Genomic DNA, 25,424 nt, shown 5'->3' on the forward strand with positions numbered 1-25,424 from the left:
TGGTTATCTAGAGTTGCCAAATGGCGTGAAAGAAGACAGAGCACGTACAAACGGACGAGGGGGTATGTTCGTTATGATGAGGAACGACCAGTTTTATGACTGGACTTTTCTTTTCTTTCAGTATGACTCCTGTTATGACTTGGACGTTGTGGGGATCGAGATCGGGATTCTCTTCGAGATGACCTATGGCCATGGCGTCGGGTGCGTTTACTATCATTTTCTTCGAAGCGGCCCTCCTCGTCGTGAGGCCGCGACCTCTTCTTTTTTCTTCGCTCTTCCGAGTCAGAATGACGCGTAAAGTCACTTTTCTCCTGACCATCGTCCTCTTTTTTGATATCACGCACGGACCTTTCACCCTCTTGTGTGCTTCTCTCAGCTTCCGCTGTCTCCTGACCGTCCTCTAGGCCCTGCTCCTTCTCTTTACCCTTTCCATTTTGTGCCTTCTCCTTTTCCTGCAGCCTCTTCCACATCAACTTTTTCACACACTTTGAACACAGCACGACTTTGACTAGTGCAGACTTTGTCTCCCCATGCTCCGCGTACGCAAACGGGAGTTCCAGCGTGGTGAGGGGAGAATTGTCGTCGGCTTTAAAATGGCGGGTGCACCGAGTATTGCCACAGGTTGTTTCTCCATAGCCTGAGAGCACCTCATCTTCGGTGCGCCATCGAAGTGCAAACTAATTTTGAAGAAAGTCATTCGTGAATTGAAAGGATAGGGAAACGACGTACATTGCCGGACTTGTAGTGCTTCAAATCGCACACGGCGAACTCACGGTATAGGTTCGAGTAGTACTTCTCCGCGAGTTTCTCGTCCCATGTTGAAGGTTTCTCATCTTCGTCTCTTAAAAATCTGGATAAAAGTACGGAATTTATCAAATTAGAGGAATTGGGTTTATTCATTTCTTGCTTACCTGTGGGATGCTTTTAGAATTTCAAATTCAGTTATTCCAACAGGAGGTGTTTCTATTTTGCGCGAGCTACTCGGGTATAAAGACATCTAATGTGAAATCTTCGTGGATGGTGGTGGATAAAGCATGAGTTCAACCGTCGACGTCCATGCGAAGCACGTAACGTGATCGCCTCGGGACTTTCCGGCTGCACCTTCGCATCCAAAACGCAAGTTGCAGACAACCTCAACCTCATCACCGCTCGGTTATACTTCATACATTTCGCTGGCACAGTACATGCGCTTGCCATAGATGGAGCAAGTATCGAAGAATATATATGAACACTGTATGGTCAGCTAGAGAATGCTGGTAAGGACCTGTATCCGATTGTAATTGGGAAGATGAAAGAAGGTTTTACTGAATCGCTCGGAGGACAGGCTATCATGCGATGTTCTTGTGTACTCAAATTTTCTGTTACTCTTGAATAAAGCGATAAATGCGTCGCAAAATGGCGAACAACAATCGGAATGGCACATGATATTGTGCTCGATGAGGAGGAGCTTTAGGGGTAGGTGAGACTCGCTTGCTCATGACTTGTTAATTCCACGACAGTGTTAAACGTTGATAGATGGCAGGCGACTCTGCTTAGGACCGCTGGCCTGTAAGTGGATGCCCTGTCGAGCCATATCAAAAATTACTAGATTTCTCGTACGTGCATTTAGATCAAGAAGGTCTGGATTGTCCATTGGGGAGAGCAACACCTTGACAATAACTACCCTTTGGCCCTACGAGAATGCGTGGTCAGCAAACCATTGAAGCGTCGCATGAACCTTTTCCTCGAAGACTGTTGACAGCACTCATATCCACGGCTGCAGCATAATCCTCGCGCGCATAAAGCATACTATCAAAACCTCGTCATCCCTACGCACAATGTTCACCCTATCACCGACTTCCTTTCGCTCGCTTCAAACTCATGGCCTCCGAGAGCACGTTCTTACTAAACAGGGATACATGAGGGTACGGCCTAAGTTAAGCTATAGGACCATGCCAGGTTATTTGCTGTAGGTGATATTGTTGATTAGGTAGAACAAAAGCTGGGTGGGAAATGTGTAAAGCATGTGGGTGTACTTGACGAGCAATTCATTGCGCTCCTTCATGGGAAGAAGGTGAAGGCCAATCATCAAGACAGTCATGATACTATTACTATCACCAATGGCAACGTACGTGACAATTTAAACACCCTTTTGGACTTAATAATGTTGGCCGCGTTCTTGATAGATGAGTGGTACAGGCTATTCCAGCTATCTAGGTCCCAGTAGAAAATGTAGAAACTGCGAGGCAACTAGCTATCGACCTCACTGAAGTCAAGAGCTTACTGATGATGTTTTTTACAAAGAAGAATTTCAGATTTTAATGTGTGAGTGTCAGAATCCTGTACAACCAAATTTCATACACAATGGATATTGGACGACGCAAACGACGCGATGCCCGAGATGCGTAACTTTACGTGAACGCGGTCCGGATGTCCCAGGTACATACTGCTGAAGTGACAAACAGCTCTTCTTCGAAAATTGGGCAAAAAGCTTGCATCCAATCTTACCTCTCCGCGATGCCCACAGAACCATCTGGTACCTCCTAGCTCGAATTAAACCCTCTGCCTTCCTTCTGTTTTAAGATGCTTCTCAGATTTTATCACATTGAGCATACCTTGCTCGGACTGACCGCTGGCGGACGTATGTCAGTAATCTCTGACCATCAGAGAAATGATGATAATGGCGCTCTCTACTATGGCTGTTTGGGAGATAACTATCACTTCTCACCGAAGAATGTCCGTGCCCGTGAGAATGTTAAAGCTCTTACCATGAATCGCGGTGCCATGCAAGTAGCGCCAGAGGTTCATTATAAACGACGTTTTAGAGCAAGGTCTACTTCCACGTACAGCGCGATTTAGACCAGACGATTATGCCTTGGAACGACAGGAATGAATATTTCAGCGTCAAATTTATAATTGTACAGTTAAATTTGTTCTTCAACTTTTGAGAACGTAAATATCATTGTTTATCGACATCAGAATCTACTAACAGTTCTGATCATTGGATTGATTCCAGCGTGGCATGTTAGCTTGAAATGGGATGCTGCCTTCTTTCATACGTAGAAGGAAGTTTGGGGTTATTATAGGTATACTTAAGTACTACTGAGATCAAGTCTTGTCTTGCAGTGCATTGGACCATGAGTACTCCTTCTTACGCCGAGTTATCTCGTATTCTTCAGCTACTGAGGGACGCCAACACAACGTCTTACATTGGAGGTATGGCGTGATTGGAGCTCAACCATTTTCCTCAACCTGACATATGATTTTCTAGTTGCAGCCTTGACTGTCGTAGTGTCAGTGCTAATTGGTGTGACATTCAAGACATTGTTTAAACGGTACTGACAATAATTTCAATCTTCTACAGAACAGATCAAATTATGACATTCCCACAGGAGGTTCGACCAACGCTGACCTTTCAATAATTTAAACAGTAATGATTTACATTCTAATTGTACCCATTCATCCACAGATAGACCTTGTATGGAAAAGAAAGTGGAGCGTTGCCAAAGCTCTCTATGTATGTGTGGACTACAACTTGTCTACCATTTCATATTTATTTATTCACGTTTTAACCAACTATTTTATCAGCTCTGGGTACCATTCATGTTCAAGATACACATATTCTATTGATTGACATTATACACTGTTTAGAGTCGATATTTCAGCCTGGCAAACCTGGTGTAAGCTTTGTCTTCAAATTTGACCCACCTAGTACTATGGCTTACAAGCCTTCGATACGAGGACAGCTTTTACGTCTATTGTAAGCGGATTGTGCATGGAGCATACATTAGATTTGAAGTTTAATTTCTGACAGTTTCTCGTCATACAATAATTTCGGATAAAGTGAGTATCAATTGATCTCATGAAAAAATTGTCATTCTGAATTATGTGGAAATTATCTTTCACATAGGTGTATGTGATTTTAAAAAACCAATTCGGCACTTATAACACTCAGCACCTTTGGATAGATGCACAGCTGTATGCCTAGTTAGTCCGGAATATTATTATCAGATATTCAACCGTATTAAACTAAACGATAGGCTGTATCAGTGAATGCCACCTTCACTGCAATAACCGTAAACACTGTGCTAGCAATTCGGTAAGTATTGTCGTTCTTAAGACTTCCTCGGCTTTAATATTAATGCCTGTTAATAATGCCTCTACGAAAATTTGAAGGGTTTGGGCCCTTTATCTTCAATCAAAGAAGGTCCTTTCTATCTTGATCTTCCTAATTATTTGTGCGTGCAATCCATCCAATGTTTACACTTGCCTGCCAAATATTCTAATAATCTTTTCATAGGCGAGGGGGCATCAATGTGCGTAGTGAAATCCATTCATGCTTAAAAACGCTTTCTACATGTAACTTACACCCAGAAATCATAGGTTTACATTAACTATTCTAACGGCGCTTCCAGTTAAAGGTAGTTCATGGATCATCGGTTCCATCTTACTTCTGAATTGATTTTCCCTCAGTTTTTGCGCATATGTAAGATTTGATGCCTTGGAGCAGTGCAGTCAAAGTAATAATCAATGCCCCTTTTTACTATAGCCCATCGCTCATAGGCTGCTACTCACTGATAGGCTAGTATTGGTTGCAAGTTAGAAGTCAGATTGGTTTGCTGATGCAATATCACTCCAGACTCCCCACCGCCATTTCTAAGATTCTATTCCATCCCTGTACTTGTAACTGTGAGTTAACATGGTTTGTGTTTTACTACGGCGTGACCTCCTTTAATGCTTGACTCATAAAATTTTAGTCGTCTACTTTATTTGGAATGACGCTTTGGAAATGTGGCTTTTCACTGTTTTCTCGGAATGGACCAGTGCCGGTGATCGAGCTCCTTGCCTCTGACGGAATTATATGTTATATCACTATTCTCTGTGAGTTTTCACTTGTCAATATTTGTCAGTGGTTTGGTTTCCCTTACCTGAAAACTGCAGTGATCACAATCGTGAACATCATCATATGGACGGTTGGCAGATTGAGTATGGCAGAAATGAACATCTCGTACGTCCACTTGCTTTAAAAGCAGAGAGAGCACATTTTCACAATTTTGCCGTAATGAAGGATGTCATGCGCGTGAGTACGGATTTATTTACCTCATGAACCGAAAATGATTCTGGCTTATAGTTTATATTCCATTGTTGCGGCAAGATGTATTTTAAATGTCAAAGCAGCTGTAGAGCGGCATCCTATGACGCGCTAGCAGGATAATCATCCACAAAAACTCGAATGTAGGATTAGATCATTGAATCAAGAGGGTAAGACCTGCTGAGGCGGACGTGTAGATAATTTAATTTCCATACAAGATGATGGAAATGGCCCTGCATTGTCAGGGTTTCTCCAGTTTCCCCTCTTTATCTTCACAGAATTATCTTATCCTTTCATTATCTTATCAATTATCTGATTAGATAGTTTATTTCTTTCATCACAGCCTTCTTGCTCCACTTCTTTCTAGTAAATTCTATATGATTCCTAGTCTTACTCATCCTTTTTCTATATGATGTCACTTTTATTCTTTAACCTTCCTTTATGATGTAATGTAGGAAATATTCTAGAATAACTGTAGAGTATAAATACTGGACTTGTAGGTAGCTGTAGCTTCAGCTTCAATCTCTTAGGATATCCACTATTATTGGTGTGATCTCTTAGAACCATTGAATCTCTCTCAATCTCTTATTCTCTCTTTGCTCTATTACTCTCCCTCTGCTCTCTCTCTCTCTCTCTCTTGCCTAATCTTTGTTGGTGGCCTTGTCACACTGATTATAGTGTTGCCCTGACAGAAGATTGAAGCTCTCTCAAGACAACTCCACCATCTCTCTTTCAACACCAAACTCTTCACCTCTTCAACCTCTTCAACACCATTACCTCAACCTTCTTCCTCCACTTCCAACCCACCAACCTCTTCATCAACCTCTTCACCAATCTTCTTACCACTCTCTACATCTCCACCAATCTTCAACATCCTCCTCAAGACCTTTCCTCAAGACCTTTGGCTCATCATCTTTCCTACTCTCTGTTGTGTGCTGTGTGTGAACTTAGTAGATAGGGATACCAACTGTTGGGGCAGACACAGTCCTACTAGTGTTCTGTTTTTGGTGGTCTAGGAAATATCCAGTAACCCTGTGATCCTAGGTTTAGAGCCCTGAGTGGTGTGACAACTGGGTATCCAGTAGATAGATATTTTTTTTAGAATACTTAGTATAGTTTCAAGGGCACTTTCAGTAGATAGCTTCTCCCACACACACATCAGAGAGCCTACCTACCCCTACCCATGGACATGGACCCCTCCCAATTGCCTCCCACCACTCCTTCTGTGGAAGAGCTCATGCATCAGGTCCAGCTCCTTACCCAAGAGTTGAATTTTCTTAGACAGCAGCAGCAGTCATTATCCACTCCACCACACCCTCAGCAACCAGTCAGTCAGTCACCATCACCACCACCACCACCACCACCACCACCACCTGCTGCTCTAGATATATTCACTCTTTCCCTACCCCTCATGTTGCCCCTTCCTGTTCACACTCTGCCATTAAAGTCTCACCTCCAGATCCATTTAATGGTTCTATGGAGAAGGCAGAAAACTTCCTCAGTCAGCTCAAATTATATTTCTATGGGAAAGGGATTACAGATGACTTTCAGAAAGTTATTTGTGCTCTATCTCATATGAAAGGAGGTACTGCTGGGAAGTGGGCATATGAGAAGACTAAAGTAATAGACAATGCTCAGTCCCAAGAAGGTCTTTGGGCTGACTTTGTTTATGAATTTAGGGAAGTGTTTGCAGATCCAGACCCCTCCAACACAGCTAAGCATAAAATGCACATGCTCAAGCAAGGCAGACAGACTGCTGATGAGTATGTTGCTAGCTTCAGGGCTCTGATCTCAGATACTGGGTATAATGATGCTGCTTTGGTAGACCAATTCAAGGCTGGGCTTAATGAAAATCTCAGGAATGCAGTCTACTATGTTCCTGACATGCCCAAAACCTTGGATGGATGGATTAAATGGAGTACCAGGCTAGATAGGCAGTGGAGACAGAGTGAGGCCTTTACCAAGTCTCTTTCCTCCTCCTCTTCTTCTCCCTTCCTTAAAGCCCCAACTCCCAAGGCTGTTCCTAAGCCTACTCCAAATCCTCCAGTCTTTTCCAATAGCAGCTCTAGGACCTTTGGTGCTCAGGCAAAGCAACCAGATGTAGTTCCCATGGAGGTTGACTCTGGATGGAAGTCAGTTAGGCCAATTGTTTGCTTCAAGTGCAGAAAGCCTGGTCATAAGGCTGTAAACTGCAGGTCATCAGTTAACATCAATGCTATGACCCATGAAGAACTGGCTGACTACTTTGGGAAATTAATCTTGGAAGGCAAGGAGCAGAAAGATGAGGAAAAGAAAAATTTTTAGAAGCACCATTGGTGAAAGACATGTCCCAATGGAATAGATTTAATGTACTAGAAAATGAAATTGACAGACTTGATCCTCAGTCTTCAGATTCTGGTGCAGAAATCATGTCTTCTTCTTCCTCTCTTTCTACCTTCCCTGAAAAGATCTACATCCTCAACCATAATCCTAAAACCTCTACCCATTTGTCTGTCATCTTAAAGACAATGGACACAGAGAAAAGGTTATCTGTTGATGCTTTGCTTGATTCTGGAGCTACTGGCCTCTTTCTGCATTCTGGTTTTGTGAAGTATCATAATCTCAACACAAGGAAACTTCCTAGAGCCATTCCAGTCTATAATGTTGATGGTACTCTCAACAAGAGTGGCTCTATCCATGAGGAAGTTGACTTAATTATGGTACACAAAAACCATACAGAAAGGGCCACCTTTGCTGTTTGTGACTTGGGAGACAAATCTGCTATCATTGGACATACTTGGCTTTGGCACCATAATCCAGATGTTGATTGGAAGACAGGGGATGTCCAGTTTATTAGGTGTCCCTCTGACTGCCAAATGGAAGCCAAAAGAGCCAGAAGAAAGAGGCAGAGAATAGCTGCAGTCAAAAGGAGGAAACTCCCTCAATTTGATGAAGAAGAAGATGATTCTATTGAAGATTCTTCTGATTCTGAGATTGAGCCTGAGGATAGAATTTTTATCTCATACCTTCATCCTCAGAAGCAGTCTATTAATGCTACTTCTACTATGTCTCAAAGATTAGCAGAAGAGTCTATCTGAAGTAGAAAGGAATTATGAGATCCATGACAAAGAGATGCTGGCTATTATCAGAGCACTAGATGAATGGAGACATTATCTTGAAGGAACCCAACATTCCTTTGAGATTTGGACAGACCACAAAAACTTAGAGTACTTTATGGTTGCCCAAAAACTCAGCAGAAGGCAAGCCAGATGGTCACTCTTCCTATCCAGATTTGATTTTACTCTTCATCATAGGCCTGGTAAAAGATCTCTTAAGCCAGATGCTTTGTCTAGGAGACCAGATCATAAAAAGGGAGAGAATGATAACCAAAATGTAGTTCTCCTCAAACCTTCCTACTTTAAAATCCAGGCTCTCAAGCAGGGTCATGCTACCATTACTGGTGCAGAAAATGATCTTCTTAAGAAGATTAGAGAAGCTAAGGAGATGGATGAAAAGGTGGTCAAGGCAGTTCAGGAGCTCAAGAAATCTTCTACCAAGAAGATTGAAGGACAGGAATGGTCAGAAGAACAAGGCCTTATTCTCTACAGGGGGAAGGTGTATGTTCCCAAGGACAAAGATCTTAGAAGAAAGATTGTGGAACTGCACCATGATGCCTTCATTGCTGGACATCCAGGGAAATGGAAGACAATTGAGCTAGTCTCTAGGAATTATTGGTGGCCAGGAATGTCACATTTTATTGCAGCCTATACCAGAGGTTGTGATAGATGCAACAGAACCAAAACCTTTCCAGCCAAACCTCTTGGCCTTTTAATTCCTACTGAGATTCCCTCTGATGTCTGGCAATGCATCTCTGTGGACTTTATTATGGGGTTACCAGAATGTCAAGGGTATAATGCCATTATGGTGGTTGTGGATAGACTTAGTAAAATGATCCACATTATTCCTACTACAGATGAAGTCACTTCTGAAGGGACAGCCAGACTATACAGAGATTATGTCTGGAAACACCATGGCTTACCCATTAAAATTCTGTGTGATAGAGGTCCACAGTTTGTCTCAAGGTTTATGAAAGAACTCAACTCAATACTTGGTATCCAGACAGCCTCATCTACAGCCTACCATCCCCAAACTGATGGTCAGACTGAAAGAGTTAACCAAGAAATTGAGCAGTATCTTAGACTCTTTATAAACCATAGACAAGATGATTGGGTTGAATGGTTAGCTCTAGCTGAATTCTCTTATAACAATAGAGTTCAGGCTTCAACCAGGCAGACACCATTCATGCTCAATAATGGCAGACATCCCAGAATGGGCACTGAACCCCTTAGAGATAGTAAAATGGACACTGTGGATACCTTTGTGAAAAATATGGAAGAAGCCAGGAAAGAAGCAGAGTCTGCACTTAGAAAAGCTGCTGATGATATGGCTAAATTCTATAATAGACACAGAGGTACTCCAACTCAGTACAAAGTTGGGGATTTGGTATGGTTGGATGGCAAGGACCTCAAAACTGATAGGCCCTCCAAGAAATTGGATGATAAAAGATATGGGCCTTACAAAATTACCAAAGTTATTAGCCCTAATGCCTATGAGCTTAAGCTGCCATCTACCATGAAAATCCATCCAGTGTTCAATGTGGTTAAACTTCTACCTTATCACCCAGATATTGTGGGAAGAAAGCCTCCTTCTAGACCACCTCCTGTCATTCAAGGAGAAAATCCTAAGTGGGAAGTTGAATTTATCAAGGACAGCAGACTTTTTAGAAACAAACTTCAATATTTGGTCAAGTGGAAGAACTATCCTAATGAAGAATGCACTTGGGAGCCTGCAGAGCATTTGAAAAATGCTTCTAAGGCTATCAAGGACTTCCATGCCAAACATCCTTCAGCACCTAGAAGGATTTCTGCTGTGACCTTTGATAGACTTTCTTTTACTCCTATTATTAACTTTACTGAACCTCCTCCTCTTCTTAAACCCTCTAAACTAACCCATCCATGTGCACATTGTGGAAAATGTGCCTTAGAGAGGGGGTGATGTCAGGGTTTCTCCAGTTTCCCCTCTTTATCTTCACAGAATTATCTTATCCTTTCATTATCTTATCAATTATCTGATTAGATAGTTTATTTCTTTCATCACAGCCTTCTTGCTCCACTTCTTTCTAGTAAATTCTATATGATTCCTAGTCTTACTCATCCTTTTTCTATATGATGTCACTTTTATTCTTTAACCTTCCTTTATGATGTAATGTAGGAAATATTCTAGAATAACTGTAGAGTATAAATACTGGACTTGTAGGTAGCTGTAGCTTCAGCTTCAATCTCTTAGGATATCCACTATTATTGGTGTGATCTCTTAGAACCATTGAATCTCTCTCAATCTCTTATTCTCTCTTTGCTCTATTACTCTCCCTCTGCTCTCTCTCTCTCTCTCTCTTGCCTAATCTTTGTTGGTGGCCTTGTCACACTGATTATAGTGTTGCCCTGACATGCATGTGGTTTGAGCATTTGTTAAAATTTTTCTATTTTGTAACATCTAAGTATGTAAAAATGTAACCTGTTGCACAAATTACGCAACTCGGAAAACAGTTTGAATCAGGCGTATAGGCCCAGGGCTTGAGGAACTTGTCCAGATTTTTTGCTGATTTGGATAAACCCCTAAGGGATATGCACGTGATTTTATTCTCTTTTCTCACGGTTCAGCCCACCTTTCTGGCAAAAGTTGATGCCACTGTGACTGGCCAGCAAGCGCCATGTACTACTCCCTTGTTGACATCTTTCCGGCTGAGATTATCAGCTTGATTATCGATATGGTATCCCTGGGTGACATAACATGGAATGCAGACGTACCGTACCAAAATACCAAAGCCTGCTCAACCACTTGTCGGGCCTTTCTTCCCCATTGTAGAAGGCATATATTTCTCTGCATCGAAGCCAAAGGATGGAAACTTCATAAGTTCATATCTCTCCTCAACAATTGTCCATGGATTGGGGACAACATTCGCATTCTTTCCATTGGTGTGGAGATATCTCTTAATGCCAGCATGTTGTTCCCTTTGCGACATGTTACACATCTAGAACGACTTGAAGTAATGGCTATGAACAGCCCCAAGATTGTGTGGGTGCAGCTTTAACCAGGCGTTCAATCTTCCTTTTTCCATCTCATGCACCTTCCAACCATCACCGATCTTGGTTTCCACAGTATACAAGACATAATTCCTTCACATTTGTTACATTGCAAACATCTTCAATCTCTTACGCTTAATCAAACTACATTTGTGGACGAGAAGAATCTTGTACAGGGTATTAAATGTCGTAAACTCTGCATGTCAACTATGCAAAAGAATATCGACATGTTATTACATGTAGGAAAGGCGAGGAAGGAGAAAGGCATGATATTTGATCCCCATGAGCTTTGGGTACTTTCTTTAGCGGTGGCCCACTCTGGAATTAAACGCCGGTTTCAAAAAATTCTGAGTAGCATGGCCTATCTCAGTTACCTTGATATTCACCTTGAAGGCGAGTAGAATTCCGTTTTCCCCGTTCACCATCCATTCAATCTCCATCTCAGTCGGGTAGTTCCACTTTGAAAACCACGTCATGATGCTCTCCTATCATCTGCGTATTCAGGATCCTCAAATTCTCGTTGGTTTGCGTTTATACCTGTGGGATTGAATGTATATAAAATCTTACTTTCCCCAGCGTGAGATTTAGTTAATTTACGTGGTGATTTGATATTCTTGCGTTTGACTATTCCGCGATCCGAAAAGTTTTTCTGGCGTCTGCTAAGCGGCTGCGATCTAATACTTGACCTCAGTGGTCCCAGTAGAAGTCATCATCTGCAACCTATACAACCATGTATTTCGACACAAACGACGCATCGACGTTAGAGCGCCAAGAGCATATCATTCACTGATTTTTTTCCTTTCTCACGGTCAACGTGCCGTTTTAATTTGTTAGCTTCGCGGCGGCAGTAGATATTCGACCAAGGTTCACACGGCGGGCAAAAGTGCTGACTAGTCAGCCTGGGAGTTGGTCTGACCAGTCACGTGACCATATCGTGACGCGTTCCGTGACGAATCAACTGACCAGTCAGGAGAGGTCACACAAATGTTGTCACGCTGGTTAGTATTGGTAAATGAGTTCAGTAACATAAGATTAAATGGGAATAAACCATTGTCTTCCGAAGCACTGTCACTGAGGAAAAGTAATGAATGACTCGGAATTGGATATTTCTTGTGTTTGGTTGAAATTCGGTCATTATTCAAACAAATGGATAACTAATCACGCTTTCAGAGTACTTGTGCACGGTCACCCGACGTTGTTTAGAAGGTACACGATGCCCGCCCTGTGTAAGTCTGGGGCATAGAAAAGAAATCCTCTGTTCTACAATCAATGAGCGGAATTACAGAAACTTAGCAGCGTGACAGTAAATGCGTGACAGCTACATGACTAGTCAGGTGACTAGTCAGCACACTGGTCAGGTGACTGGTCAGACCAACTCCCAGGCTGACTAGTCAGCACTTTTGCTCGCCGTGTCACCACGAACCACGACCACAGTGACGTTGATTCGAACTTTTCAGCAGCCAGCCCACGTTATTACCCATGAGACCCTTTCTTGAACTCGTACCAGTGGAGATCATCAAACTGATTATAGATGTTGTTGCTCTACAAGATGAAAAATCCGCGATAATGTTCCTCCAGCCCGATTACCCTGGCATCAAGACGTGTTCGTTAGTTTGCAAAACATTTCTTTCCCTTTGCAGGTCGCATCTCTTCTCTTCAATCGATGTTAGCGAATCCGGAATTTACGCATTTGTTCGACTCCTCACTCATTCGCCGTCTATTGGACATTATATTCGCAGATTGTCGTGTAACGTTGTGAATGACATACCATTGTCAGCCTTCTATTGCCTCTCTCGCGTGGAACACCTAACCCTCCAGAGCGGAGATATGTCAGCTGTTCACATATCTCAGCTTTCTCCCCTACTTCACGTCGTGCATCTGCCAACCGTTACTAAACTGGAATTTATTGCGGTGGCTGGGATTCGCGCTTCAGCTTTGATTCCATGCTTGCACCTCGACACCCTAGACTTGAACAAATCTATTTTCGAAAATGATCTTGAACCTCACGAGACCATTAAATCCAAAAGGCTTCGCCTGGCAGGCTACGGAACGATTGAATACCTAACCTACATCCTGCAAAACAATGAAGAAAGTGTAATGCCAATTTTCGACCTTCGGGGACTTAAAGAGCTTTCATTTACTACGGTGGATCATAGAACACCACCTCAAGGCCGCTATTTATTGGACAAAACATGCAACCTGGAAGTACTTGAGCTCTGTGTGGAAGGTACGTGAGAAATTATTGACCGGAGTGTACGACATATTGCTCACTTTCCTCCAGATATGACCGATACAGACAGCTTCCCTCTGCTATCAGTAACCCCTCTTCACTCGTTCGAGTGCCTAAAAATTCGAATCGGGTCTTTTTCACGGGATGCCATGCCCCACCTGGCTGCAGAGCTACGGGCGATCGACGATGTTGCAGGCCATTTCATCCAATATCTCAACATCAAGATCTGTCTCGACACTTCTGCCAGCTATTCGCTAGAAGAATTACCCTGGAAATTGCTTGATCAAGCGCTTGCAGAATCAGGGAGGTGGGGCGCTCTGAGGGAACTTCGGCTTCGAGTGCATACGTTATTGTTTTTAACAGATTCTGCCGAAAAGGAATTTACGGAAGCTTGGCAAGGTAAGTTGGAAAACTACCTACCTGCGCTCTCATCGCAATCCACAAACTTTAAAGTACTCTTCTACTTTGGGGCATTGACATGGACTGGCAAAGATCCACTTCATCTCGATGACAAGGAAATCTATTGGAATCAACTGAGAAAGGCGCCTAAAAATAGTCCAATTTAATTTTCCGTTTCTTCCATCATTCAATAAAAGGAAGAACCTTGTTTATTTATTAGAAAATTCGATGACATTGACGAGAATCAAGTTTGAAGAGCCAGTTAAAACCATTATTTTCGTGGTTTGACTCTTCTTTGTATTTTCTACTTTTACAACTCGGGAGTGCCAGTGCGATATTCAAGCGGAGTCAAAACCTGTTCATAGGTTGAACTATTTTTACACAACGAGCCCTGTCCCTGACGCCCGCCTGAATTCATCTGAGACTCAGAGCAAACCTTGGATTTGCATATTGATATTATGCCGAGTGCTCCGGTAGTGTCGTGTATGACACATGTGGGAAACGTGGGGAGCAAAGGAATCCTTCACCGTTTCTATAGGTTAATCCTCTCCCAGAGCTATCAAACTTCATGACAAGACCGGATTACTCGAAGCAAGGTTACACAGATGTATCTGCCGCACTGAGAAATGCGATTCTAACAATTACAATTAACCCTGCCAATCAGTGAGTTGTTTTTCAGTTTTCCAGGTTTAACAAGAGATTCAATTGACATTTCAACTTGTCAGTCGCCCAAAAGAGTTCGCAGGTGCTCTATACCAAAACCTCTTGCATGTATTTGAGCTATGCGGCAGCGACGACCGTGTTAGAGCTGTGATTCTCACTGCCGATCACACCGCGCCTGCGTACTGTTCTGGGGTATGCCGAATTACAACATCCTTTGCATGAACAGCGTGCGTTGGTGCGATGGTATTCTGACCTACAGACAGGGTGACATATCGGATGGGTGGGACGGCCTTTGGGACCCAGAGTCGGAGAAAGAAGGCGAGCACGGTGAGTCATAGTAAACGTTCATGTCTCCTTAACGTATTGATTCTGAATAACAATAGCCCACAGAGATGCAGGGGGTACCTTGTCGATGGCTATATACAGGTGTCATAAAATAACGATAGCAGCTGTGAATGGGCACGCCGTATGTATATCTCTTGCCAGATACCTTTAACGTTGCCGTTCGCATTCGATGTCATCTCATAGTGATCTATAGGCCGGCATAGGCATGACCGCCCTCCAGCTCCCCTTCGACTTCCGCTTTGTATGGAAAGATGCGAAGCTCGTCTTTCCATTCATAAGACGTGGTATTATCCCAGAAGGTAAGGAGGTTCTCTTACAATGACCTTTCTAATGTTGTACTTCCAGCAACCTCCACGTTCCTCCTCCCAAAACTCATTCATCACTCCCTAGCCACGTCGCTCCTCCTCACAGCACGCGCATCAACACCATCGAAATCCCGTGCGCTCGCAGCTTTATACCATGAGATTCTGCCCACCCGTGAGGCTGTATACCCTGCCGCCCGGAAATTCGCATTGGATATGATAAAGAAAAGTTCAGCGGCGGGCGTCGGTGATGTCAAAGTCTTGCTAAGGCATCCGGGGACGAGTATGGAAGAGAATTACATCTTGGAAAGCATGGTAACTCGGGCGGCGAAGGGAAATGCCAAAGAGGAAGGGGATCCGTGGGGAATTGCTAAGAGGCTGTTGTTTAGGGAGAACAGTGACGGAGATGGAAATATCTATCCATGGGTACGCACATTCGTTTCAATGTTTTTGCAGAACTTAGAGGAAACCTCACCTACTTTGTTTAGTGGCAAACGATAGACGTGCGACACCATAAAACAAAACTCTAAGCAGAATATATACCGACGATAACATTTAAACAGCATGTACGAATATATGTATGTATACAGCGAATTAATAAAATAAAATTACAGTCATTGTACCTCTCCACTCCCCTTTCGCTCTTCCATTTCACCATCCTCGTCTTCCCAATCTCCGTCGTGGAACTCGTGATGTCTAAAGGTACCCACCACCTCCCTTTCGTCAGTCACGATGATCTCCTGTCTATCGGCATATAGCGCGCTGATAACCTCGCGTTCCATCCACCTATGGGAATGGTCATCTTCATTGTCTTGGTTTTGTTTCTGTTTTGTGTTTGGACTGTTCGGAATGGGAGTGAGGGTGTAGTGTACAGAAAGAGCGGAGAGCACACCGCCATAAGCGTGCGAGATGCCTGTGTCGATGATAATGATTTTGCCATTACATCTCGACTTGATATTCTGTAAGCAATAGAGAGTATTAGACGATGCTAATTCAGGCCGATGGATTTCACGGTGTACCTTGAAGTCAGGCGTGTGTCCCATGATCATCCTGCGCGTCCCCGTTTTCTGGAGGACATCGTCGACCTGCGCGCAAACTACTTCCTCAGGCTGCATCGCCCAGCCACGGTACCAGAGTGGACCATTAGCACTGTACATCCGTATTTCTTCAGGAGATGTTTCTGGGACCATGTCATTTCCTACATAACAAAACAAGGAAGCAGATTGGCGCACCAGGAGGGAAGCCAGGGTACGGATGCGGCGGGTGTGGTGGCGGTTGTTTCCGGTTCTGCAGTCTCGCCAGCAAGGTGTCCGACAACTCGTTGATGCGCGTTGGAAACGGCGTCAGTTCCGGGTACGAAGGCGATAGTCCGCCGTGCACAAACGATAGCGCGGCATGCGACATGATCTCCTCCTCGCTCTGCTCCGACTCCGACTCCTGTCCGTCGCGCCAATGCAAATCATCGTCGTCTTGCTGCATATGCAGCGCGAATGAGTGGGGTGGCGGGTATGGTGTGTTGGGCGGGCCAATGAAGGGATGCAATGGAAGGCGCGACGCGGTGGTATAATTTGTGGCCCAGGCACGCCCAATACGTCCTGACGTGAGCATGCGCTGGCGCGCTGCGATACTGCCAAATGTTTTGAGTTCCGAGGGGTACACGTATCTGGCGGAGGTTAGCCATTGGGGGAGTATTCAAAGGTTGTGCTCACCTCCAGTCACCTGTTTAAGGAGAATAAGTTATGGGTTAATTGTTGTCTATGTTGACGCACCGATGGCGTTCATCCATTCATGGTTCCCTAGATGCGAGAGAACCGTTCCGCCCACTTCAGCGGCTTGCGCACGCAGCCTTTCCATCCATAGGAAGAGAACGATGGTGTCGTCTCCTCTGTTTCCAATCAACATCCCGGACACGAAGGGATGAAAAAGATTACTCACCGGTCAATGATATCTCCCGTCTGCACAAAGAAATCGACATTCCCCGACCAGTTGTTATGCTCGTCGATAACGTCTGCAAAGCGGAGGACACGCCGTGCGTTGGCAATGTCTCCGTGCAGATCGCCGACAGCAACAATATGTCGGGTAAATGGTGTTCTCTTCCCTCTGTTCGACCCTCGTCCCCTACTTTTTCCCTTCTTTCTGTTGCTGCTGTATACCACCACTTCCTGCGGCTCGTCGGATTTAAATGTCCATGGTATCAACTTGTGCCTCGCGAAAGTAGTGAGTTCGACAACGATATGGCGCTGCGATGGCCAGGTGGTAATGGCGGGGATGAATTGGTGCAGTTTTAATGAATACATGAAATACAGCGTCATTATCGGTATAAACGCAAAGAGGACTGCTGTCCTCCGAGTTGGATTCAACATGACCATCCTTCGTCCGTCGTCGTTGGTGCTCGTTGAGGTTGGAAGATGTGTGCAACCGAGGCTGTGCCGCTGTAACTTGTCGGATTTATGATTTTTGTTCGAGTCGTCCGTGAATCGTGATTGATATTGACCTTCCTGATGACAGCGCTCTGGTTGTTGATACTACGTGGACCAGCCCGTATGACGGAGCAAGAACCGCCCCAAACGCCAATTAATTATAATAGTTTGTTCTTATTTTGGACTTGCACCGGACAAATAACATACAAAGAAGAGTCAAATTAGGCCAAAGTTTCCACGAAAATAATAGTTTTAACTGGCTCTTCAGACTTGATTCTCGCCTGTGTAATTGACTGCAACTTAGATAAAAAATTCACCCCCACGTCGATGCAACTTATGCACATTTGGCTCATTATACATGCTACTTTTGGAACTTTTGCATACATTTACTTTTACACATACATGCTAGCATTTGTAGTCTTAACCTTTTTTTTCTATATACATAGTCTCTACTAGGAAGCTTAATAACCGGTTTATACTCTTCTTTAGACTGAAAAGCGTGGTACTAGGCAACATACGAAGATACAAAACATGTGCCGTCTGAGCTTGAAATTGGCGCCGTGACTATGTGTGACAAAAAATTTGAATCTCAATGATTTTGGGTCCTTGCTGCCGCGGAAATGCTCCTGTTCCTCAACCGTTTGTGATACAGGCATAAAATTTGAAATAAAAAGAATGTATGTGCTGTACTAGTATTGTGCAAAGTTTGAAGCAAGTAGGGCTAGTGTACGTTCTGTAATTTACAACTTTGTTCAAATATGATTTGAATCTCCCTGATCGTGATAGTAGTATGAGTCTTCCGGTCCTGTTCTAGTTAACTTCCAAATTCCAAATGCCTAGGAGAAACCACTGGAAAACGAATTACACGTTCTCAGAATTTCCAGTTAATGAGTCAAATAATCCAGGCCTTTTAATATCTGATGCTCAGGAAACCTTCTCAACTGACAACTAGCTAAATTCTAATATAAAGACTTCGGCAGTGCTATGTACACCAACAAACAGTCTTCCCCTCGTTTCTTCCAGATATAATGCCTTGCAGTCCCTGGCCTCGAAAGGCAGCGGCAATTCCGGAGGTTGCAAATCAGTAACAAGATACGAGCCATCTTCTCCAAATGACCCCTTCACAAGGTGGTACTCGTCGTTGTTCCATTGATGTGCAAGCCATACTGCGCGGCTACCAGAAGTGCCGATGCATATTGGTTCCAGTGTCGAGTTTGGTGGCGTAGGGAAGGAATGTAATGGTTTCCAACCGGTGAACTCCAGATTCTGCTGACTAGTGTCGATAGGAAACTGGAAAATATCTACTCTTCCATTTTCCATTGGAGACAGAGGGGAATGATTGACCATTATTCTAAAAGACTTCAAGCCAAATGGTGTATAAAAAGGCTCTGAAGATATGGACATTTCGAGGTTTCTGATTGCGACGGTTTCATAGTCGACGATGGACGAATCCCACTTGGCAAGAGGCATGGTATGCTCGTCAAAATCAGGTGGGATTGGTATCGTAGAAAATATAGCCATGGGTAATTTCCGAACTTGAAGTTTGATTTTGTCCTTGATAGACCCGACAATGATGATGTACGGAGGATATATTTTGAATTGCATACGGCCACAATCAAATTTCTGGAAGAGGATTGAAAAACTAATGATAAAAATAAATTGTGGACGTACATTGATTTCGGGAGAGTCTATTTTCAAGTACACATTGGTATCTGTATTCAGGAGAAGAATTTGGTGCTTCCACGATGCAAGACCCACTTGTGCAACCGCAGCAGCAACGATAGATCCAGATATCTGAGAATAGTAAAGCAAACCAGAATGTTCTATGAGGAGCTCTTTCTCCAAATAAGGTTTGTTGTCTATTGAGCGTCTGCCCTTTAAATTTAAAGTATATATAGTCCACAGGCTAGTAAGGGTCATGGGATCAGCGACAGCAAAGGACAAGAAGCCATTGAAAGTTACCCATTTGGCACTGTGGCAGAAGATCCCAAGGCTGATATCAAAGCAATATGCTTTCCCCTACAGAGAGCAGTCTCAAACGAAAAGGCGCGCACCGGTTCGAAAGAGATGACGCAAGCTGGCGCAGAACCAATCAACTTGTCATTAGGGGTAATAGTATCCAGGCGCCACACCGATATATTTATTGTGTTAGAGGAGCCCCGAGCACGGGAGGAAGTCACGAGCCAGTTCCTGCCGAGAGTCTGCATTTCTGTGACGGGAGTACGTGGATGAATTTTGGAGATTCGAGTGACCTTGGAGACACGGCTGTTCCAGTTCTCATCGAGCCTCAGAGCACGAATCACAGAGGATTTTATTTCGGAGCCGGACAGGTCCAACAGTTTTCCTTCAATATCAAGAGGAAGATCAGATTTGATATGGTGCCAGACATAATCCGTGGAACCGAGTGCGTGTATACCACGACATGTCTGCGTGTTCAAATGACTGCGGAATCAGTACTAACCCATGGATGTAGACGAACTGCAGGGGCTTACCTGGATGAATGAAAGCAAATCTCGAGGGCCAAGATATGCACAGATGGTAATAATTACATCGGGAGGTAGCTGTGCAATGTTACGGGGCATCGGAGACGTGGTAGTAGAAATATAAAAGGAGGAGATAAGATTGCGGAGTTTCTTAAACTTGGTTACAAATCATTGTTAACAACGCCAAAGCTCGGCTATTGTAATGCACTTTAAAGGCTTTCTTCCTTTCAAGAGCCGTTTCACCCATGAAGCAACCACTTTCCCCCTCATACATTTCCCGTTCCTCAGCAATGTCAGAGCTTGATAGCCTCTCCGACTCCGACTGGCTCGACATCGCCAGTGGCAGAGACTCAGATGACAATGATTCACTCAGCGACCAGGACAGCGATCGCGACGAGATCAGCTCGATGCCACGGTCTCGCAGGTCTTCGATAAGCAACGGCGACTCTGTGAGCAGCGACGTTGAGGCTTGGGAGGGCTTTGTGTCCGACGGCGGCGACGAGGCAGAGGCTATCACTGGCATGTATACTGTGCCACTTCCGTCTGCTCTGGGGGCTCAACCGCTTGTGCTAGGGTTTGACCCCATAGTACCGATAGTCGACGAAGCCATCGCAGCGGAGGACAGGCGAGTTAGGGAAGCCCTTGACCAGAGCTTTGTAGGCACCCTGAGCGCCTCTGCCCGCGCTGCCACAGGCAGTGCACATACTTCCATTCGCGATCTTCGTCTTTCATTTCCCGACCCCATAACCAGCTCTAGAGATGAATTGCATAGGTCCTACGAGACGGTATCTTCACCTACAGAGACGACCCTTACCTCCACCACCGACAACGATGACATCGTTCCCGGTACAGAGCCTGAATCTAGCCATATGCCTTCAGAACTCCCGGCGCCCCCTCCGATTGAGGATCCGGGTCTGCCATCTACAACACCCGCGGTCCAACATCACGAGGTCCAACCCCTTGAGACTGCTGAGGAGACGAAGGCGCAAGCCGAATTAGAAATAGTTCTCTATGGCGCTTCTTCCGAGGTTAAGTGCAAATTTGTCCAGGAGTTGATCCATAGTGCCACAACTGCATCTGGTTACACCCCTGTTGATAAACTTCGCGAGGGGGAACATATCCAGACTCTCCGTTTCACCAAGAGCTCTGACAACATCTCAAAGTTCTTCAACGCCATCGATATCTCAGACCGAACCAACAACATCGTTGGCGTCGTGAGTATCCTCCGTAGCAACCTTTTTCTTTTCGGGCACCTTTTCATTTCTTTCGCTTGCTTTTTTGTCTTTTAGGACAACGTTGATCGTTTCGATTGTCCTTCTTTGGCCGTTGTATACTTACCGACTGTCAAACTTCCCGTTCTAGCCTGGCACGATGCTTACCTTCCTGTAGTCATTCCCACTCCTGACTCAGAGCTCGACGATGCCGTCATGCTTCAGAACGCTGAAGATGACTGGGACCTCCTTGCCATCCCTTCGAACAGAGTAGTCAAGCTCGGGACATCTAAATCATCTATCTTCAATCCCAAGGACTTGGTGCAGCTTAGCTCTGTGCAAATTCTACAGATTCTCCGTGGAATTGGCCGTGATACCAAGAAGATTACTGCACTGAAGCCGCTTACTGAGCAGGTCAAGTCCGTCAACGCGGTCACTTTGTATGCATTCCCATCTTATCATATTTTCATTTCTCATTTCTTATCGTCGATTTATTTTTTGCTTCCAATATATAGGTTCGCTCTTATGTCGATAATCATGGGCTTTGCATTCAACACGGCGTTCCGCTCTCCCACCCCTTCCCCAACACCCACTGTCAATACACCTTCTGGAGGGACGTCGCATGCAAGCCAGTTATGGGGCCTCTTCGCAACCCAGCCCAATAAGTCTATCCTTGCATCATCTATGGGGACTACCCCGGCGTCCACTCCCGGTTTAGGCGTTGGTTCCTTGAAAGACATGGCCTTATCTGTCTTTAACCCCGGTAGCACATCACTCTCTGTGACGCCCCCGCTGACATCTAAGAGCCTCAGTGTGGCTAGTGTTGCATCCAAAGAGGTCTCACACACCAATGGCCATACCAAGGCGGTATCCGCGACCAAGTGCCAACAATGCCCGGCTGATACCAGCTCCAGCAAGGCGGGAGTCGATAAGGCGCGCGTTTTTACCGATGTCGCCGTCAAGTCTACCGCAACTGCGCTTTCCAAGGTCTCGTACATGACACCTGCAGTGTCTTCTCATGCTCAGGTCAACGATGCCTCTACTGCCTCCGGCTCCGGTTCCGGGACATCCGTCGAGCGGCTCACCGTCCTCCCCACCTCTGGGAGCAGCACCGGCGCTGAACAACCTCTCGGCGTGAGCATGAATGTGAACCTGAACGCCGTCTCCTCCGCTCTCGACGCGACAACCAAAGCGCTCGTCTCGTCGCTCAGCAACGTGAATGCGGGCGTGAATCCGGATAGCATCTCTGACCGACTCTCGTCGACGCTGTCTGCTGCCGACACGTTGCTCAGTAACCTGCGCGCGCAGACGGACGTTGTGATCCGCTCGTCGAAGGGGAAGGCGCGCGCACTGAGCACGCACCTTGTCAGTCTCCCCGAGCGCGTGGATAGGCGCAATAGACGCGCGAGGCGTAGGGCAAAGCAGCTCCGGGAGAAGGGGGAGAAGATGGTCAAAGGCGTGAGCGAGACTGTGAGGGAGAGAACCGAGAGGGCGAGGAGGAGGGCCAGGGAGTTGGGTGGGGCGGTAGTTGGTGTCGGTGCTGATGTGTGGGGCAGCTATGAAAGAGCTCAAGGAGACTGGGAGGGGGTCTTGTCGAATGCCCGTGTGGCTACCAAGAGAAACAACGGTCAGGCAAAGAGAACCAACGAAGGAGCCGACAAAGATAATAAAGTTAGAAGGTGGGAGGGAAGGGACAAGGAGAATATCAGGCCACCAGCAGAGACTAGGAATTGCTGGAAAGATAAGCTTTCCATCCGCAGGCAGATGAGAAGAGGTTTGGATTACCTTTGAAGGTACAATGACTTTCCTTAACGCTTTTTACAGGCTAGTTGGCATCATTGCTCGCCAGGTTTTTGGAACACTGTTTGACTGTATGTAAACTTTAAACAACTTACGAACCAAACCATATATATGTATACTCAGTAAATAACTGCTATATGAGGAATAAGAATCAAGAACTTTTAAACTGTAGCACCATGCAACGCTGCTGTTGTCTGTCCGAACACAGCAGTGACACTCAAAACCGGTAGGAACCAATTAAGAAACGATATCAATATAATCAAACCAACATTGCTTTTTCGATCACCCAAAAATTCGAAATATGCCTGAAAACGTTGTAATTAAAGCTGAAAAACACTGTAATCGGGCCTGAAAACATGGTAACACAGGGGAAATAACGTGATAAATTACCTCCCGTCTTTCCGTGCAAAAACACTGGGGAAATAGCATGTGTACAAACAGAATTATTGACATGAAGTATACAAATGATGTTGTAGCGGTCCGTATTTCATCTATGGCAGAAATTACAAGTTTTGTTAGTGTTGTTGTTTTCGAGATTACCAAACACTCGTAGAAATAGTAAATCAAACATCCTTGTTGTCGACTAGCCGATCCACAACAACCGGCTTGACAGTATCAGCACCGGTATCGAGTCGTTTCAGCGCCTCTGACGCGTGTTGAATACCTTCTTGCATGTCGATCTTGCGGGCCTGCTCCAGCGACTCGGAGAGCAGCGCACGAGCGCGCGGTTCGTCTCCCGCGAGCTCCCGGACCATAGCGACGTTGTATAAAAGTGCCACCAACGCCTCCTCGCACACGTCGTGTCTGATTGGGCTTGCCTTGCGCGCGGCCATGACGGTTTCTAGTCCTTTGCGCGCCCAAGCTTCGGCTTGTGATGTGGCTTCGAGCGTGGCGGTCGCGCGTGTCAGGTTGCGCACGAGCAGTTCGGTGATGTTCCCCATCAGCTGAGCACCGCGGCATTTGTCCTCGACGGGCGTTACGGTCGGCGCTGGAGGAATGAGGATGGCGATAGCCTGTAGATAGAGAGGGAGCGCGAAGCTAAGGTGTTTATGTCAATAATGAGTGTTGCTAGAGCAGCATGGGCGACAAACTCACGGTACATTGCCCTCCTCGGCGTAGAAAGTACCCAACGCCTCAAATGGCGCAGCTATGTCGTGTCTCATCACCCAGACCGGCAAGCCTAACTGCTCGACCAGAACTTTCACCTCTGGCCGACCTGCGTCTTCGCCACCGCGCATGGCTCCAAGTCTACCAGCTCCCTCGCCCTGACCCACAGTGTGCACAACCTCGACAGCTGCAACGGGCGGGGTATCAATGATGGTGCGCAGGATTGCCTCGACGCTCCAGACAAGCCAACGCTCTTCTTCCGCCCGAGGGCGTTTCAGCGCGTGCGCGAGTTCGGAAAGCTTATATGAGAGCGCTACCGCACGCATCTTGTCTGCGTTTGTCATGCCTTTTAAGGTCTCCACCCCAAGGTCAGGACGCGTATCCCGAGTGGATGGAGGCAGTCCGCCTTCGACTTCTACTTCTACTTCGACCTCGCCGTCCTCGGGACCTGCGCCTTTGACTTTGGATGTGGACTTTGCTTTGGGCAGGTGAGCGGTGCGCATGGTCCAGAATACGTCTTCATAGATGTCGTACGCCTCCGCAACAGCGCCTGCTTGTTCAAGAATCCCGCTAAGCGTTATCCCGATTCCAGTGGTCTTTAACAGCGGGTCTGGCCCGAAATCAGACAGCGGGAGTGTTTTGGTCTGTTGCCATGCGCTACATATAAAGTCAGTTGCAGTTTGCAGTTCTATCCTGGAGATGATCATACCGGTAGAGATATTGCGCAGCGATACTGAGATCTCCTTTCCTCTTGGCCAGCAAACCTGCACGCAAATCGGCACGGATGTCCTGAGGCCACATGTGCATTATAGAGTAGACCTCCCATCTACGCGAAATTGATAGTTAAGCTGTTAGTTTCGGGTGTGAGGTCTGATAAACTTACAGTCCATATGCCGTGAGACCAACACCAACAGTAAAAAGGCCTGCTAGAATCGGTGTGAAGCCCTTGTTTCTACCCGCAACGTAAGGTTGCCCTCCCGGTCCATCTAGACGCTGGTGTCGAGGTTCCTCCGTCTTCACTTCCTGGTAACCCTTGCCTTCGTCCGGGTATTCTGATGTCCCTGTCTGAGTGCTCAGAAACCGCTGAGATCTCAGAACTTGACTGCTTCTGGACAGAGAGCTGACGCTGTTCCTGTGTGGTGGCAAAATGCGTGGCAATGCCAAATGGGAGGTCTTCGAGAGTCTTGTAGAGACGGAGAACATTATTGTTTGGGAATAAGCGACTTTGGACGCAATTCCTGTGTCCAAGTCATGAATCAGAGACGAAACAA

General features: G+C 45.5%; 7 protein-coding genes across 7 annotated transcripts; 3 read left to right on the top strand and 4 right to left on the bottom strand.

Moving 5' to 3' along the window:
• Positions 1–71: 71 nt before the first annotated feature.
• On the bottom strand, positions 72–997 carry JR316_0006245 (Protein FRA10AC1-like protein; the record flags this gene model as incomplete). Its single annotated transcript, XM_047891994.1, has 3 exons — positions 72–677; positions 730–850; positions 912–997. The coding sequence occupies 3 exons, from the start codon at positions 995–997 to the stop codon at positions 72–74; spliced, it is 813 nt and encodes a 270-aa protein (XP_047749343.1).
• A 12,023-nt stretch (positions 998–13,020) lies between these two features.
• JR316_0006246 (uncharacterized protein) lies at positions 13,021–13,989 on the top strand (the record flags this gene model as incomplete). The annotated part of the gene is made up of 3 exons (XM_047891995.1): positions 13,021–13,420; positions 13,475–13,822; positions 13,877–13,989. The coding sequence occupies 3 exons, from the start codon at positions 13,021–13,023 to the stop codon at positions 13,987–13,989; spliced, it is 861 nt and encodes a 286-aa protein (XP_047749344.1).
• A 401-nt stretch (positions 13,990–14,390) lies between these two features.
• On the top strand, positions 14,391–15,662 carry JR316_0006247 (Enoyl-CoA hydratase AFT3-1; the record flags this gene model as incomplete). The annotated part of the gene is made up of 7 exons (XM_047891996.1): positions 14,391–14,485; positions 14,548–14,677; positions 14,749–14,812; positions 14,869–14,951; positions 15,024–15,129; positions 15,176–15,558; positions 15,621–15,662. 7 exons carry the CDS (start codon positions 14,391–14,393, stop codon positions 15,660–15,662), a joined length of 903 nt encoding a protein of 300 aa, XP_047749345.1.
• An 84-nt stretch (positions 15,663–15,746) lies between these two features.
• Positions 15,747–17,444, bottom strand: JR316_0006248 (uncharacterized protein; the record flags this gene model as incomplete). The annotated part of the gene is made up of 6 exons (XM_047891997.1): positions 15,747–16,091; positions 16,152–16,312; positions 16,365–16,795; positions 16,842–16,851; positions 16,902–17,017; positions 17,068–17,444. 6 exons carry the CDS (start codon positions 17,442–17,444, stop codon positions 15,747–15,749), a joined length of 1,440 nt encoding a protein of 479 aa, XP_047749346.1.
• Positions 17,445–18,500: 1,056 nt separating this feature from the next.
• Positions 18,501–20,134, bottom strand: JR316_0006249 (F-box/WD repeat-containing protein 7; the record flags this gene model as incomplete). The annotated part of the gene is made up of 4 exons (XM_047891998.1): positions 18,501–19,175; positions 19,224–19,458; positions 19,515–19,978; positions 20,045–20,134. The coding sequence occupies 4 exons, from the start codon at positions 20,132–20,134 to the stop codon at positions 18,501–18,503; spliced, it is 1,464 nt and encodes a 487-aa protein (XP_047749347.1).
• A 146-nt stretch (positions 20,135–20,280) lies between these two features.
• Positions 20,281–23,037, top strand: JR316_0006250 (uncharacterized protein; the record flags this gene model as incomplete). The annotated part of the gene is made up of 3 exons (XM_047891999.1): positions 20,281–21,249; positions 21,325–21,686; positions 21,762–23,037. 3 exons carry the CDS (start codon positions 20,281–20,283, stop codon positions 23,035–23,037), a joined length of 2,607 nt encoding a protein of 868 aa, XP_047749348.1.
• Positions 23,038–23,609: 572 nt separating this feature from the next.
• Positions 23,610–25,356, bottom strand: JR316_0006251 (uncharacterized protein; the record flags this gene model as incomplete). The annotated part of the gene is made up of 4 exons (XM_047892000.1): positions 23,610–24,084; positions 24,142–24,810; positions 24,863–24,979; positions 25,037–25,356. The coding sequence occupies 4 exons, from the start codon at positions 25,354–25,356 to the stop codon at positions 23,610–23,612; spliced, it is 1,581 nt and encodes a 526-aa protein (XP_047749349.1).
• Positions 25,357–25,424: the final 68 nt, after the last annotated feature.

Source organism: Psilocybe cubensis, chromosome 5 (assembly GCF_017499595.1).
Source record: "Psilocybe cubensis strain MGC-MH-2018 chromosome 5, whole genome shotgun sequence".
In the NCBI taxonomy this organism is placed as follows: Eukaryota; Fungi; Basidiomycota; class Agaricomycetes; order Agaricales; family Agrocybaceae; genus Psilocybe; species Psilocybe cubensis.